The sequence below is a fragment of the Pipistrellus hanaki genome, assembly GCF_964339955.1.
Source record: "Pipistrellus hanaki genome assembly, chromosome: 13".
Taxonomy (NCBI): Eukaryota; Metazoa; Chordata; class Mammalia; order Chiroptera; family Vespertilionidae; genus Pipistrellus; species Pipistrellus hanaki.
In genome coordinates this window covers 28502665-28517355 of record NC_140515.1, presented here as the reverse complement: position 1 = coordinate 28517355, position 14691 = coordinate 28502665, and the positions used below count along the sequence as shown (strand labels likewise).

At 43.3% G+C, this 14691-nt stretch overlaps 1 protein-coding gene across 2 annotated transcripts in view; it reads left to right on the top strand.

Annotated features, from left to right (window-relative positions):
* TAMM41 (TAM41 mitochondrial translocator assembly and maintenance homolog) overlaps nucleotides 1–14323 on the top strand; it is a 37247-nt gene extending 22924 nt beyond the window's left edge. For both annotated transcript variants that reach the window (XM_084902630.1, XM_084902631.1), the window contains 4 exons: nucleotides 3264–3403; nucleotides 5520–5685; nucleotides 8600–8662; nucleotides 14192–14323. In XM_084902630.1, the coding sequence (XP_084758756.1) occupies nucleotides 3264–3403; nucleotides 5520–5685; nucleotides 8600–8662; nucleotides 14192–14268 (446 nt within the window). In that variant the 3' untranslated portion in view covers nucleotides 14269–14323. The remainder of the gene's footprint in view (nucleotides 1–3263; nucleotides 3404–5519; nucleotides 5686–8599; nucleotides 8663–14191) is intronic.
* Nucleotides 14324–14691: the final 368 nt, after the last annotated feature.

Below are 14691 nucleotides of genomic sequence, written 5' to 3'. Positions count from 1 at the left end.
GGCGGTTAGAAAAATTGATTCTTATGATCAGATGTGGGTTCATGCTGTGCCCGTGGTTTTATATACTTTGTTCTGAAGCAATGAGTAATAAGCCCATTTGCTTGCTGTTTCCTGTGGCTGAGTTAGTTCTGCTGCACGGCAGTAGGAGAAGTTCTGTTCCGTAGATATTGATGTGCCTTTAATGTGCCAGGCAGTACGCACGGAGCTGTGGAGACAGAGATGAGTAAGCTGCAGTCCTTATTCTCAGAGGGTCCATAGTATCTTCCAGGTCCTTTCATCGTGGCATGCGGTTATTCTTTTGGGAGGATTTGGATTAGTTTGCTTTTACATTTTGGTAAAATGCAGTCCCTCTCTCAGAAAGTTGCTATCTAGAGTATAAGAATTTTTTGTTGGTTGAGGGAAGAAAAATGACCCAAATGTTTAGAACTCAACAATGATAGTCATGTTAGATTCAGAGTTTGATGACATTTTATTCCCTTGCAGATCAATAGAATCTATTTATAGACTCTAAATAAAAGCATGAGGTTTACACAATTGAAATCCAGCTTCCTCTCACTTACATTTGCCAGGTCATCACCTCTATACATCCTGTGAATTTATTTTAAAATGCTAGAAGTATATGCCAACATTACAGAAGTTAGAGCAGTGGAGGGAAATTACAAAGTAGAGTAAAACCAGCCATCTCAAATGTCACTATCCTGAAACTCAAAGGTGGCTGGATCTTGCACCTCAGTTTCCTCATCTGTAAAATTGGGGATAATTAAACTAAATAGCAAATGTAAAGCACACACATTCACAAAAGCCCACAATAAATGTGTATCTCATTTGAGCAAAAATAACCATTTTTATATAGTCCTTTTGTCTTATTTTTTTTTTACAGTTGTTTCCTCGTACTTTTGTATCCTTTAAATACATATATATATGATCATTTTCCATCTTGCTCTGTGTGATTATTACCCGATAATATGTTTTCCATTGATTTTTTTAGAGAGAGTGGAAGGGAGGAAAGGAAGGGGGCAGAGAAAGAGAAACATCAATGTGAAATAGTCACACTGATCTATTGCCTATTGCATCCACGCCAACAGCCCACTCCCAGGCCCGGCGAACAAACCTGCACGCAACCCAGGTATATATATGCCCTTTCCTGGGAATCAAACCCACAACCCTTCAGTCTGCAGGCTTGTGCCCTAACCATTGAGAAACACCAGCCAGGACTAATTACTGTGATTTTTAATAGTTGTAGACTCTTCTGTGGTAGGGCATGAGTGTATTATCATAGTTTATCCGCTCCCCTGTTGTTGGACATTCCGGTTGCTTTCAGTACTTCATCATTATAAATAGTGCTTACAGTTGTATGTATGTTATTCACTTAGCTCCTGGGAAATCTTAGGCAGTTTATTTCATCTCTGTGTCTTTGTTGCCTTGATGCTAAATGGGGTTAGACTAGTATCTACCTGAGGGGATAGCTGTGTGGGTTAAGTGAGGTGATACAGCAAAGCACTTGGGACAGTGCCTGGCACTCACCAGATGCTCGGTAAACTTTGCCTCTTAACCTCTGTTTGGGTTCATTTCTTTAGGCTCACTCTCCAGAGATGGGTTTTTAACAATTTATGATGCCAGCAGCAGTCATCCCAGGTTTGACTACTTACCTCTCTTTCCCTTTAAAATAATAGTGAAAAACAAGTTTCTCTAGTTATTACCAGAACTCACTTCTGCTCATTGCCCCGAAGAGTCAGATCCCATGTCACAGAGGTGGGGTCCCAGAGGCTACTTGTATGTTTTCCTGAGCGATCAGTCCCCAGCTGCTTTCCACCAAATTGTAGCATAGGTTGATCTTAAAAACCAGGCATGTGTTGTTATTCCTGACTGAAGTATGCACTGTCATATACTGAAGAATAAGACAAAAGTGTTGTGGCATATAATGATTTTGATGACCCCTCCCTGCTCCCCACTCCCAAAAAGCAATCAACAAGCGTTGTTTGTCCTGGTTTGGCCAGCTTGTACTTGTCCCAGTGGAATTATTCATAATGACCCCCTCACCCTCAAAAGGGACCTAGTTTGGATGATAAATTGTCACCTCTTCCCCGGGGATTCTTCAGCAGCTGGAGGATCTGCCTGCACTTGCTACCTCGTTACTCCCCTTGACAACTTTCTGTCTACCCAACATGGGCTTCAGCCACATCCTTTCACCAAGCTTCATCTGGGAGGTCCTCACAGGTGCCCAGCCTTCAATTACCATTAGCCCAATTGGCACTCACTCAAGTTTTCCCATTTTATCACTCCCCCCTTCCCCTCATATCTTGCTGATAGTAATTGTCAATGGCATAGACAGGACAGGGCACTTTAAATTTGTTTAAAATTTTTCTCTTTGTCCTTCAGAATTATTTATTTTGCAGGTTAATTCATTCCACTGGCAACTGTATCTTTTCCCATTTTTCTCTACTTAAAATTTTAAAATTTGCCTTGGTCAGATGGCTTAGTTGGTTGGAGTGACGTCTGTACACCAAAAGGTTAGAGGTTCGATTCCTGGTCAGGTCACATACGTAGGTTGCAGGTTCATTCCACTGTCAGGGCACATAGGGGAGGCAACTGATTGATGTTTTTTTTCTCTCTCTGTCTCTCTCTGTTCCTCTCCCTTTCACTCTTTCTAAAATAAATGGAAAAAAATATCCTCAAGTGAGGTGAGAATTAACAAAATAATAATTTTAAAAATAAATTTTTAAAAATTATATTTGCTTTCAGGTTCATCTGTAAACAAAATAGCAGGACTTTTAATACTTGCTGCTCTTGCCTTTATCAAATATAATAAGGTGTGTATAGTCATAAAGCACCTTTAAAGCCCACAAGGAACAGGTCCAAACTGAGTGGGCAGTGTCAAAGACATATCTGAGGCGAGACACACAACCTCATCTCCGAGCTTAGTCACAGGCAGAGTTTTGTTCACAAGATGGAAGTTTGTAAGTGCAGAAGCTTCTGCATTGGGAAAACAAAATTAGCTTCTCCATGATGATTACCTTTTGTACTTAGGTAACTATACTTTAACTATCATAAAGGACTTTATGATTTGAAAGGCTTTCTTTTTCCTCAAACAAGTGCCTGCATTCCTCGGGCAATGTGTTCATGGTTTTAAGGAGGAAAAGGAAATGTTGTGAATGAGGGATGCTGCCATCTTGAACTAGTGCAAGGTCCCAGTGGGGCTGTAACTCTTAGGTCAGGGTGTGGATCGTCAGTGGGAAATCTGTTTTTCCGTTTGTTTTAACCAGGCGACTTTCGGATGGTGGTTGGAGAGAATAAGACAAAAGTGATGGATATTGTAAAGCCCAACGTAGCCCACTTTCGTGAGCTGTATGGCCACATACTACAGGATAATCCACAAGTGTATAAAACCCCAAGCAGACTGGAGGTAACTGTGGAAAATAACTCCTACTGTTTCTAATGGCAAAGATCTACTTAAGGGAGAAAGTAAGGGTTAGAACAGTATAACTGGTGTGAAATTATATTTTTAAAAGTAAGTTTTATATATAAACATGTTCTTCTGTATATTTGGAATAATGCTGAAAAAGGTAACAAAAGAGACATAATAAGAAGGGAACCAGGCCTAACGCTGGAGGAGAGTGGCTTCTCTTCACCATATATCTCTCTCTTGCCATTTGAAATTCTTACTATGCATATTAATTATCAGTAAAAAACAAGTAAAAATAAACTCAGATTACCTTTTTTCTGTCCCCGATCTTATTTACCTCCATGAGGTAACCTTCCTGACAGTTTGGTATTTATTCTTCCAGATTCTTTTTGCATTCATTTTTATACCTGTTTGTACCCATACATATACATGATGGGATTTGGTCTTTTTTGTGTGTTTTGTTTTATTTTACATAAATAGACTCGGGCATATTATTCTAAAGCTTCTTTTTAATCCCCTGTTTGTTTTATTATGTCTTGGAGCTCTCCTGTTGATATATTCAATGAAACTTATTTCAAGCTATTTTTAAAATAATGTTAAGTATTTGAAAATAAATATCAAAGAACTTTTTCTTTAAGGAAAATTGGATTTCAGATTTTTTAAATTATAGAAACCTTATTTTTTAAAAAATTTTAGCATAAAGAACACTCTATTTTACCTTTTTATGCTCATCTTCCAAATAATAGGGGCAGCTCATCTGTATATATAAAAGCCTAATATGCAGATTGACCCAGAGACTGGGAGTTTGATTGCTCGCTATGACATGTGCTGGCCACCTGTGGCATGGGATGAAGGGAGGCCTCGGCCAGTAGCCCAAAGGCCCTGATCTACACTGATCCCCGGCCAGGCCTAGGGACCCTACCCATGCACGAATTTCGCACACCAGGCCTCTAGTATTGGCTAAAAAATTAGTGGAATTGTTATAACAGAAAGGAAATTTGATTTTTTAAAAAAAGGATTATTTTAAACACAAGGAAACAATAGAGAGTTTCATGAAATGCCCAGAATATCCACCACTCCATTGAGCAGAATTTGCCATGTTTGCTTCAAATTGAGGTTTTTTTTGTTTTTAACTTTAACTTTATTCATACAGTTTATGAAATACATCATGGTATGTAAGAGACTCTAAAAGGCAGGAGACAAGATTTAAATCCTACTCTCTCTTATTGGCTCTATGATCCTGGCTATGTTACTCTTATGGTCTTGTGTTTAAATTGGAAGAAATGGCCCTTAGCTGGTTTGGCTCAGTGGATAGGGCGTTGGCCTGTAGACTGAAGGGTCCCAGGTTTGATTCCAGTCAAGGGCATATGCCTGGGTTGCAGGTTTGATCCCCAGGGGGCGGCATGCAGGAGGCAGCCAGTCATTGATTCCCTCTCATCATTGATGTTTCTATAAATATATCTTCTTCCTCTCGGAAACCAATAAAAATATATATTAAAAAATAAATGGAAGAAGTAATTTCAGCGGCTGGATTTGCTGGGGCCTTAATGACTGTTAGCTGCAGCCTTACTTCCTTTAAGTATTAGATTTAAGACAAATAGAAACTTTAAAACTGAGAATCAGAAATCAATCCTTGAAAGAGGCATTTCTTCTTATCTCTGTAAAAATGGAACATTATATGAACTTTTATGAAGAAACTTAGAATCCTGAGCACTTAGGCATTTAGTTTCAGAAAGGAGACTGTCTCCTTAGTATGCTGTCTAGTCTAGCATATGGATTCATATATGTTTGTGTGACTTTAAAGAGAAGTCATGGGACCCTGGCGGGTGGTCAGCCAGCTAGAGTGTTGTCCCAGGCACCGAAAAGTTGTGGGTTTGATTCCTGGTCAGGGCACATCACTATGTTGCGGGTTCGATCCCTGGTTGAGCATGCATGGTAGGCAACTGATGGATGTTTTCTCTCTCATATCCATGTTTCTGTCTCTCCCTTCCTTCCTCTAAACATATCCTCAAGTGAGGATTAAAAAAATAAAATAAAGAGAAACCACGGACCTTTGAATATTTATAGAATTCAAAGAACTTTAATCAACATCTTTTTTTTTTTTTTAATTCCTTAGATAGATAAAAGCCCAGAAGGACAGTTCACTCAGCTGTTGGCATTGCCCAAAACCTTACAGCAAGGAATACATAATATTATGGATCCTCCTGGAAAAAACAGAGACGTGGAAGAAACTCTTTTCAAACTTGCTTATGACCCTGACTGCGGAGAAGTCGTGCATCTAGGTATGTTTACGGATTTGACTTTGGGGTAGAAGCAGGCTTTGTGACAGTAATGTGTTCTTTATTCTTTCTTACCTGGTGAGATAAAGAGATAGATTGCTTTTAGGGAGAAGAAAGCACTAACAGTCTGGGGGTTTCCAAATGTAAATGTTCATCTGTTTGAAGTAGGTACAAAAGTATTTCTGGGTCCCAATCCCTGGGTCCTCAATCACCGTCTGAGGGGGGAAACAATGTTCCTTTTGGTCCCAAAAGCATAACTTTTAGCAGTTATTTCAGAGACAAGTCTGTGTTCTCCCTGGTGGTCTGAGAAGGCAGGAGACTGGTGACATTTTTATTGCTTTAATACCAAGAACTTGGCTTTTATCAGATGACTTTAAAAACCCAGCTTTCGGGAGCGGCCAGGCCCGGAGCAGCGGCTGCCAGGCTGGGAGCGGCCAGGCCCGGAGCAGCAGCTGCCAGGCTGGGAGCGGCCAGGCCCGGAGCAGCGGCTGCCAGGCTGGGAGCAGCCAGGCCCGGAGCAGCAGCTGCCAGGCTGGGAGCGGCCAGGCCCGGAGCAGCCGGGTCTGGTGCGGCCAGGCCAGGAGCAGTGGCTGCCAGGCTGGGAGCGGCCAGGCCCGGAGCAGCGGCTGCCAGGCTGGGAGCGGCCAGGCCCGGAGCAGCCGGGTCTGGTGCGGCCAGGCCCGGAGCAGCGGCTGCCAGGCTGGGAGCGGCCAGGCCCGGAGCAGCCGGGTCTGGTGCGGCCAGGCCCGGAGCAGCGGCTGCCAGGCTGGGAGCGGCCAGGCCCGGAGCAGCCGGGTCTGGGGCGGCCAGGCCAGGAGCAGCGGCTGCCAGGCTGGGAGCGGCCAGGCCCGGAGCAGCAGCTGCCAGGCTGGGAGCGGCCAGGCCCGGAGCAGCCGGGTCTGGTGCGGCCAGGCCAGGAGCAGCGGCTGCCAGGCTGGGAGCGGCCAGGCCCGGAGCAGCAGCTGCCAGGCTGGGAGCGGCCAGGCCCGGAGCAGCCGGGTCTGGTGCGGCCAGGCCAGGAGCAATGGCTGCCAGGCTGGGAGCAGCCAGGCCCGGAGCAGCGGCTGTCAGGCTGGGAGCGGCCAGGCCCGGAGCGGCCGGGACCGGAGCAACCGGTCCCAGAGCAGCCGGGTCGGGTGCGGCCAGGCCTGTAGCAGCAACAGCCAAGTCCAGAGCAACTAGGTCAGGAGCGGCAGTGACCAGACCCGGAGCAGCTGGTTGTGGAACGAACCAGAGCAACAGAGGCCTGGCCCGGAGCAGCCAGGCCCGAAACAGCTCGCTCCTCGCCTGTACCTGCCCAAGGCTGCCTCTCAGACATGGCTGGAAACTTTTGCGGGAACTTGAGGGTCTGCTGAATCAAGTGATGAAGGCTTAGATCTGGATGTGTTCAGTTAGTATAGCGCTGGGGTGTTGATCTGTGAGTGCCTTGGGTGGGGCCTGGATGAGGCTGGTTGACCTATTTGGAAATGTCTTTTGTGTGAAGTGTATCATTGGGCATGTGGAGGTATTATTGATATGAGAAAATGCTAAGTAACAGATTTACTATCTGAAAAGGGATTTACTATCAGGGAAAGGGAGGGAGGAAGAGACTGAACATAAACTGTGCACCTATGGATGAGGACAATGGGGGATGGGGAGGGGGCAGAGGTTGGGGTGGGAACCTGGTGGAGGGGGGAAGAAATGAGGAACCTTTGTAATAATATGAACAATAAAGATTGATTTAAAAAAAAACCAGCTTTCATCAACCAGTTCCCATTCAGTGTATCTCCTACACTGTGTTCAGCAGGTACCCTCTGGCATAGCCTATGTTCTGGGCATTAGCCCCAGGGCTTCCCTAATATTTACCAAAAAATCTGAACCTTGTCTTCAGAGACCCACTTCCCTTTGAGGTGTTAAAGGTATTTTATGAGGTCAGTCAGTAAAGAATTAATTTTGAAATTGAAAATGACTCCCTCCCTGCCCGGCCAGCATGGCTCAGTGATTGAGCATTGACCTATGAACCAGGAGGTCATGGTTCAATTCCTGGTCAGGACACATGCCTAGGTTGTGGGCTCGATCCCCAGTTGGGGTGTGCAGGAGGCAGCGGATTAATGATTCTCTCTCATCATTGATGTTTCTGTCTCTTACTCCCTCTCCCTTCCTTTCTGAAATCAATAAAAATGTGTTTTAAAAAAATAAAATGACTCCCTCCCTCAGATGAGTGCATTCTCCTATTTCCTTGACTACTTAGCCCTCTAAGGTGCAAGCCGCTGTGCTAACTTATCACAGTGACAGCTTGAACATTAGCTGCCATAGGCGGGCTCCACGCACACTCTCTGGGACCTGCCCCAGGTTGTCAGAGCAGATGTTTAGGTCACCAGATACCTGTTCTGAAGATAAATACAGAGGCATGTCCTTTGTTTGTTGTTTTTTATTTTACCATGAATCTGGTCACGGTGTGATCTCTGCTGCCTTTCATAGGGCTTGGGGGACTCTACTATTGATCCTCACTGAGGGTTCCCTTGTGTGTTTTCAAAATGGAAGTTTTATTCCTGGGAAGAAACTTTGTTTGTTTGTTTGTTTGTTTGTTTATGTTGTGTGTGTGTTTTAACTCTTTTTACATCTTGGAATTGAGAACCAGCAGCCTTATGTAGACTTAAAGTCATAAAATGACCTTTGAAGGTCACCTAACCCACCCCGTTGAAGGTGAGGAGGCCAGGCCCAGTGTTCATGTAGGTGGGTGGTGACATGCTGGCAACTCCAGTCTCCTGGCCCTCAGTCCGGATACCCTTTTCACTGTCATTCTGTGACACCAGAACAGATAGAGTTGCCTGTTTTATTGGCTAGCTGAAAGAATATTTAGTTGTAGTTTTTTAAAAAAGTGCGGAGATGACTAACATCTGACTTTTTGGCATCCTTGTTGGATTTTTCCTCACAGGGCTTTCAGCAATTGTGAGACCTTCGAGCCTGAAACAGAGCACCAAAGGCATTTTCACTGCCGGTAAGCACTTGGAAAACCCGCCCCTGGTTAAGCTGTAAAGCTTTGTCTGCGTCCTGACGGTGCTTGTGAAATGCTGGAATTCTAACGGTCATAAACCAGGGCATGGCAATAATGTACAGACAGGCAGACAGCAGTGTAACCTGTTGGTCTAAGAAAACCAAACCATATGAGGTATGTTGGAAGGCTTTACTGCCCTCGAAGGTTTCTGAGTAACTCCTGAGTGCGGGCTTCCCCTCGCGTTCTTGTTTAGAAAGTTACACATGCGTGTCCTGCAGAAACAGCAGCGCCATGCTCTTCCCCCCCACGTCCCCTCTCCACACAACCCCTTTCACGTCTCTTAGTGGGGGTATTTTTGTTTTCTCTAAATAATAACCTTATATTACTGCTTTTGACTTCTCATTAAGGAAGATTCGAATTCATCTCTCTCCCCAACCTCCCCACACACACTCACCCCTCCCTCCCATCCCTCTAATACAGATAATACTGCAGCTGTGGTAAAGGCAGTGTGCGGAGTTTACACTGTCTGACCGTGTTAATGAGACTCCTAGGTGAGCCACATGAAACGCTTTTCCTTCTCTGCACAACTTTCTTTGCCCACAGAGACTGTCTTTATGTTTCCTGTGAGGAAGACATTCTTTCCTGTATCTCCGTCTTTTATCTGCATGGTGCACACTCTTGTTTTGGTGAAGCACCCCATGCAGTAACTTTCTGAGAAAGGACGCATGGGAGGCCAACTTGGAGACCATGTATGTCTAAACGAATCTCTAGGCCACCCTCCCACAGAAATGGGGACTGAGCCTGGAGATAGATTGGGAATGATTTTTCTTTAGAATTTTGATACCATTGCTCCAACTATCTTCTCACTTCTAAGATTACTGTAGAAGTCCAAAGCCATTTGGATTATTAGTCCTTTGTGTATGTTCTTTCTGGAGGCCTGTTAGGTCTTCATTTTCCTGCAGGGCTCTCATGTGCTTTGAAGTGAGTCTGTCTTGATCTGTTACGATACTCATTTTTCAGTTTGTTCACTCAGGATATAAGACATTTTTCATTTATTCTTTTTTATTTTTTTCCCCATCTGTTTTCTCTCTTCCCTTTCTGGAACTCCTTTTATTTAAATATTGGACCTCCTCGTCTAGTTCTCTGGTTTTCTTTCTTTTTTCTCCTGTGTTTGGTCTCCTTGTCCTTTTGTCTTGTTTTCTGGGAGATTTTTCTCAGCTTCAGCTTCCAACCCTTCTATTGAGTTTTTTTATTTCTGCTGTTACATTTCTATTTTCTATGAGCTCTTTTTCTTTTCTTTTTCTCCCCAACTGAATCTTCCTTTTTTTACAAATTTTTTTTTTAAAACATCCTGTTCTTGATTTATGGGCTTAAGCATTTGAACCTCTTTGGATATAACCAAATTGCCCTCCCAAGTAGTTATATTAATCCCACTAGTAAAATATTATATGAGAATTCTTGTTTTTCCCCAATTTCCCAATGTTTGGTAATATAAAAATATGGACCTTTCTAGTTCATTTTTTTCTTATGTAACCATCCACTGAACATCTCTCCTGTGTTAGCCACACAACAAAGTGAACATGAGCCCTGACCTGTGTGCTCAGTGGTTAGGGTCTTGACCTGACCAGTCTCAGGTTCAATCCCGGGCCCCAGTCAGGATATGTGTGGAAGGTAACCAGTCAATGTTTCTCTCTTAAATCAATATTTCTCTCTCTCCTCCCCCTGCCCTCCCTCTTTTCCTCTCTCTCTGAAAATAAGTGGGGAAAATATTCTTGGGTGAGAATTAAAAAAAAAAGTGAACACAAAACACTCTCCTGCCTTCAAGAAGTTCATAGTCTAGAACAGCGTTTTTCAACCTACGGCACACCAGAGATGTTGCCTGGTGTGCCGTAGGTGCAGACAAGACAAGAATTTTATAATTTTTCACTATTTTGTTTACTTAATATTTCATAATAAAGTAATTATAAAATACTTTCTTTGTGTTTATTTGATTCCTATTCAAGAGAATTACTTTATATATAGTCAGTATAGGCACAGAGTTAAATTTTTTAACATTTTCTAATGGTGGTGTGCCTCGTGATTTTTTTCATGAAACAAGTGTGCCTTTGCCCAAAAAAGGTTGAAAAACACTGGTCTAGAAAGAGAGACAGGCATGTAAATAGAAATTTGCAGGAGTACCAGGGCCTAAATGGTAAAGAGGTAACACAAAGACGGGAGTGGTCTTTCAGCCTGATTCTGACCCCTGAATTGAGATTGCCAGGGAGCTGGTGTGGTCACACATCTCAGCTTCTCACCAAAGCCTCCTGGATACACAGCTCAGTGTTCGGCCCCAAGGACACTGTGTGGCCCTCCTGAGTCTTTGGAAAGATCCATTCAGAGTCAGGAAAGAGTATGTGTGCCAGACCTACTCAGCTGAAGATATTTCTGCCACTCAGGGGTACATGGCTTTGCATTTTCAGTTAAGTTACTTATTTAATCTGTGTTTCTGCTGTGCTTATCCTGGCAAGGCTGAATATGAGGTGCATTTCTTTGTTTGGATGGTACTGTGTTTTACTTGATTACAACTCCCTTTCTATAACCCTCAATGGGTGAGGCCAAATGTTTCATTTTCCTTTTTTAGGGGGGCTTCCTGTGCTATAAGGAATTACTACATTATTGATTATCTGTTTTTGCATGATGGGGATTTAAAAAAAAATTCCTTTTCTTGTAGAAATACATGCTAAAAATTTAGATGAAAAGACAGGATGTCTGAGATTTGCTTCAAAATAAAACAGTGGAGGGAAGTGGGTAAACAGTAGATGACACAGGATTGGTCATGACTTGATACGTTTTTGAAGCTGGATGAAGATACATGGAGACATAGTGTACTATTCTTTCGTAAGTTTGAATTTTTCTCTAAGAAAAGGTTTTTTAAACATGAATCATGATACTTCAAGCTGAAATGACTCTCTGGCCCTCCTCCCACTCGTTCTTTCCAGTGACCAGCAGAGGGCAGTGGGAAGCACCTCACAACACAGCCCAGATTTCCTTGTGGCCTTGGAGTGAGCACCTGTAGCTGGTTCTCCCTGCCTGCTTAATGCTTGCTTCCCTTTTCCTTCTAAAGATGCCTCAGAGGATTGATGCAGTCCAGAGTGTCAGGATGTCTATCACCTGCACTGAGGTTGCAGAAATTGTGGAAGTGATGAGCATCCATTCAGAGTCTATTGGTTTACGTACCTTATGATCAGGCTTATCTGGCTTATGATGGTTGTGGGCTGATAAAGGCGGTCCAGGCCAAGAGCAGGGGTTTGTGAGCCCCTGAGACTAGGGTTCAAATTCCAACCTAACTACTGTGACTTAGGCAAATTACCTAATTTTTCTGAGTTTTAATTTCATGGGGATAATTATACCTGCCTTGCCAGATTATAAAAATTATATCTTAAATGTGTAAAAAACACTTAGTACTGTGCCTAGTTTTTTATTTTTCTTTTGGTATCATTACTTAAACGTTTCCTGACCTCTCTTTAGAACATGGCTCTTTTCACTGTCATATTCAAATAGCATTAGTCCCTTGACCAGGCCTCCAGCTGGAGTAAGGGAACTGAGTGACCATTGAAGGCAGAGGCTGTTTTAATTAAGGGAGGCTTTATGGACTAGCAACCAAAAAAAAAAAAAAGCTACATGGTGTCTATGATGTACTTTTTGTGTTTACTTTAAATGTTAAGCTCCAAGGAGTCTGTGAGTAAGTTTTTGACGTTGAACTGGGACTTATCATAGTCGATGCATCTTCCTCTAGCTCTGACTCAGTGCCCTGGGGTTGCTGTGTTGAACTTTATCATATGCAACTACCTGTATTCTGCTTAATATCTTGATTGGCTCTGGCTAGAATTTTAAAAAGTACCTTATGTAATAGCTTTCCAGTCTCAATGCTCAAATGGGTGAGGTTTACCAGAGTGCCTGCTCCAGGGAGAAATTATAGGGGTGGAGACCAGGGAAGGAGCCCTGAGTTTCCTGACGAGGCTGTGTCAGTTTGCAAGTAGTCAGTCAGTGGACAAGCCAGGCTAGAGTTTCTAAAAGTATTTGCTAATGGTTTTTCAGGGACCTTGCCTTATAACCTGCCACTATTTATAGTAGCCTCTTACAAGGTCCTTGGTGGACTAAGCAGTTTACCAGTAACATGGCCAGGTATTTTCAGGAGATCACACGCACCCAAGTGTTCAGAGTCTCTGGAATTAATCCTGTTATCTCATCGGCAGAGCTTACAAAGTGCACTGCCAAGGGTGGGCATTTCATACTCGAAGCACAGACCACAGTTTGTATCCCCTGGTGAAAAAAACTAGTTGGGTCTTTGAGCCACACCCTGAAACACGGACTAAATTATCTCATTTTCAACACCAAGGCAGTTGAGTCCATAATACCATCTGCAAATAGGATCCTATCAGATCTGACAGACAAATAACACCCCACTTATTCTATCCCATTTTACTTCTTTCCCATAAGCTCCCCAGAGAGCTTCTCTGGTTTCATCTGGAACTTGTGATTAAGTAGATAGAGGATGTTGGGAGATGAGATATCTGAATGAGGTGCATCTGTTCTGTCATTTCAAAAGCATTTACCAAGTACCTACCATGTGCTGGATACTATACTAGGTGATGGGATGACAGACAAGGATGACTAGGACAAGGTCCTTGTCTTCAAGGAACTCCCAGTCTAGGCCGAGGAAGAGGTTAATAAGCCTGTCTCTAAGCAGTGAACAGTGGGGTGAGTGCTGTGCTGTACACCAGCAAGGTGGTGTGGGTCTGGGACAGGGGTGGAGAATATCTGGCCCATGGACCGTGTAAAGGCCTACAAAATTATTTGGTCTGGGCCTCTCCAGCCATTAGGTGAGTTAAGTAAAGGTTTGACCAAATATAGCAGGCTAGTTTTTATGTTGATGATGGTGTATGGCTTGTGAATAATGTTATAAATTATATATCCAAATGTCCCTTGGTAGAATAAAGGTTCCCTGGCCTAGGAGGAGCAGTATCTGAACTGGCCTGAGGAGTCAAGGAAGGCGCTTCTAGAGAAGAAATCTGAAAGGGGATTTGAGCTCTATGTAGCAGATAGTGATGGAAACAACATGCACTCTGGGCAGTGGTACACCCGGTGACAGTAGCAGCGAGGTGGGGTTGGTTGGATGCAGGATTGGGATCTAGAAAGGGGCCAGGGATGCCCGTTTATATACAGATCTTGTCTCTGTTCTTCCTTTTTCTTTATTTTTAAGAACTACTAAATTCAAAGGCTGTCAGTGTGCTTGTATCTCAAAAGATTTCACTTACCCCAGAAACTCAGGTACCTTTGACATCATGCCACCATTTTAATCCTAAATCACAATCTTTTCCCCTCGCATTGATCACATCAGTAACCCTTGGCTTCCAGGATCTCCTAGACACAGTCAGCCCATCGCTGCTCTACTCTAAAGACAAGCCTCTGGTCTGAGTATCATCAAACCCATAGATGAGTATCCACTCAGGAAGCCTCAGTTTTCTCACTGTTTCTTCTCTTCTCTTTTAGGCATGAAGAAATCGGTGGTTTATAGTTCACGAAAACTGAATAAAATGTGGAAAGGATTGCTGAGGAAAACATTCTGATTTTGCTTGCTTTTTATACATATGTAGATTAATAAAGGGTTCCTTTTTGACAAAACAGTATTTGTTACTTCGACTCATTGCTTGAATTTTAAGATACCTTGGTTTGCATAATACAGCAAATCCTCAAATAACATTATTTCTTTCTAATGTCCTTTCGTTATAGCATTGATGAGGAGGGAAGAATCGATTCCTGAGTAGAGTTTGCACATTCTCTCCATATCTATATGGGTTCCTCCAGATGTTCTGGTTTCCTTCCACATCCCAGAGAGGTGCACGTGAGGTTCATCAGCAAGTCTAAACTGTCTCAGTCTGAGCGAGTGTGAGTGTGTGTGTTTGCATATGCACACAACTCTGTCCAGGATGGGTTGCAGCCTTGCACCCAGAGCTGCCAAGATCGGCTCCTACCACTCGCCACCCGAGACT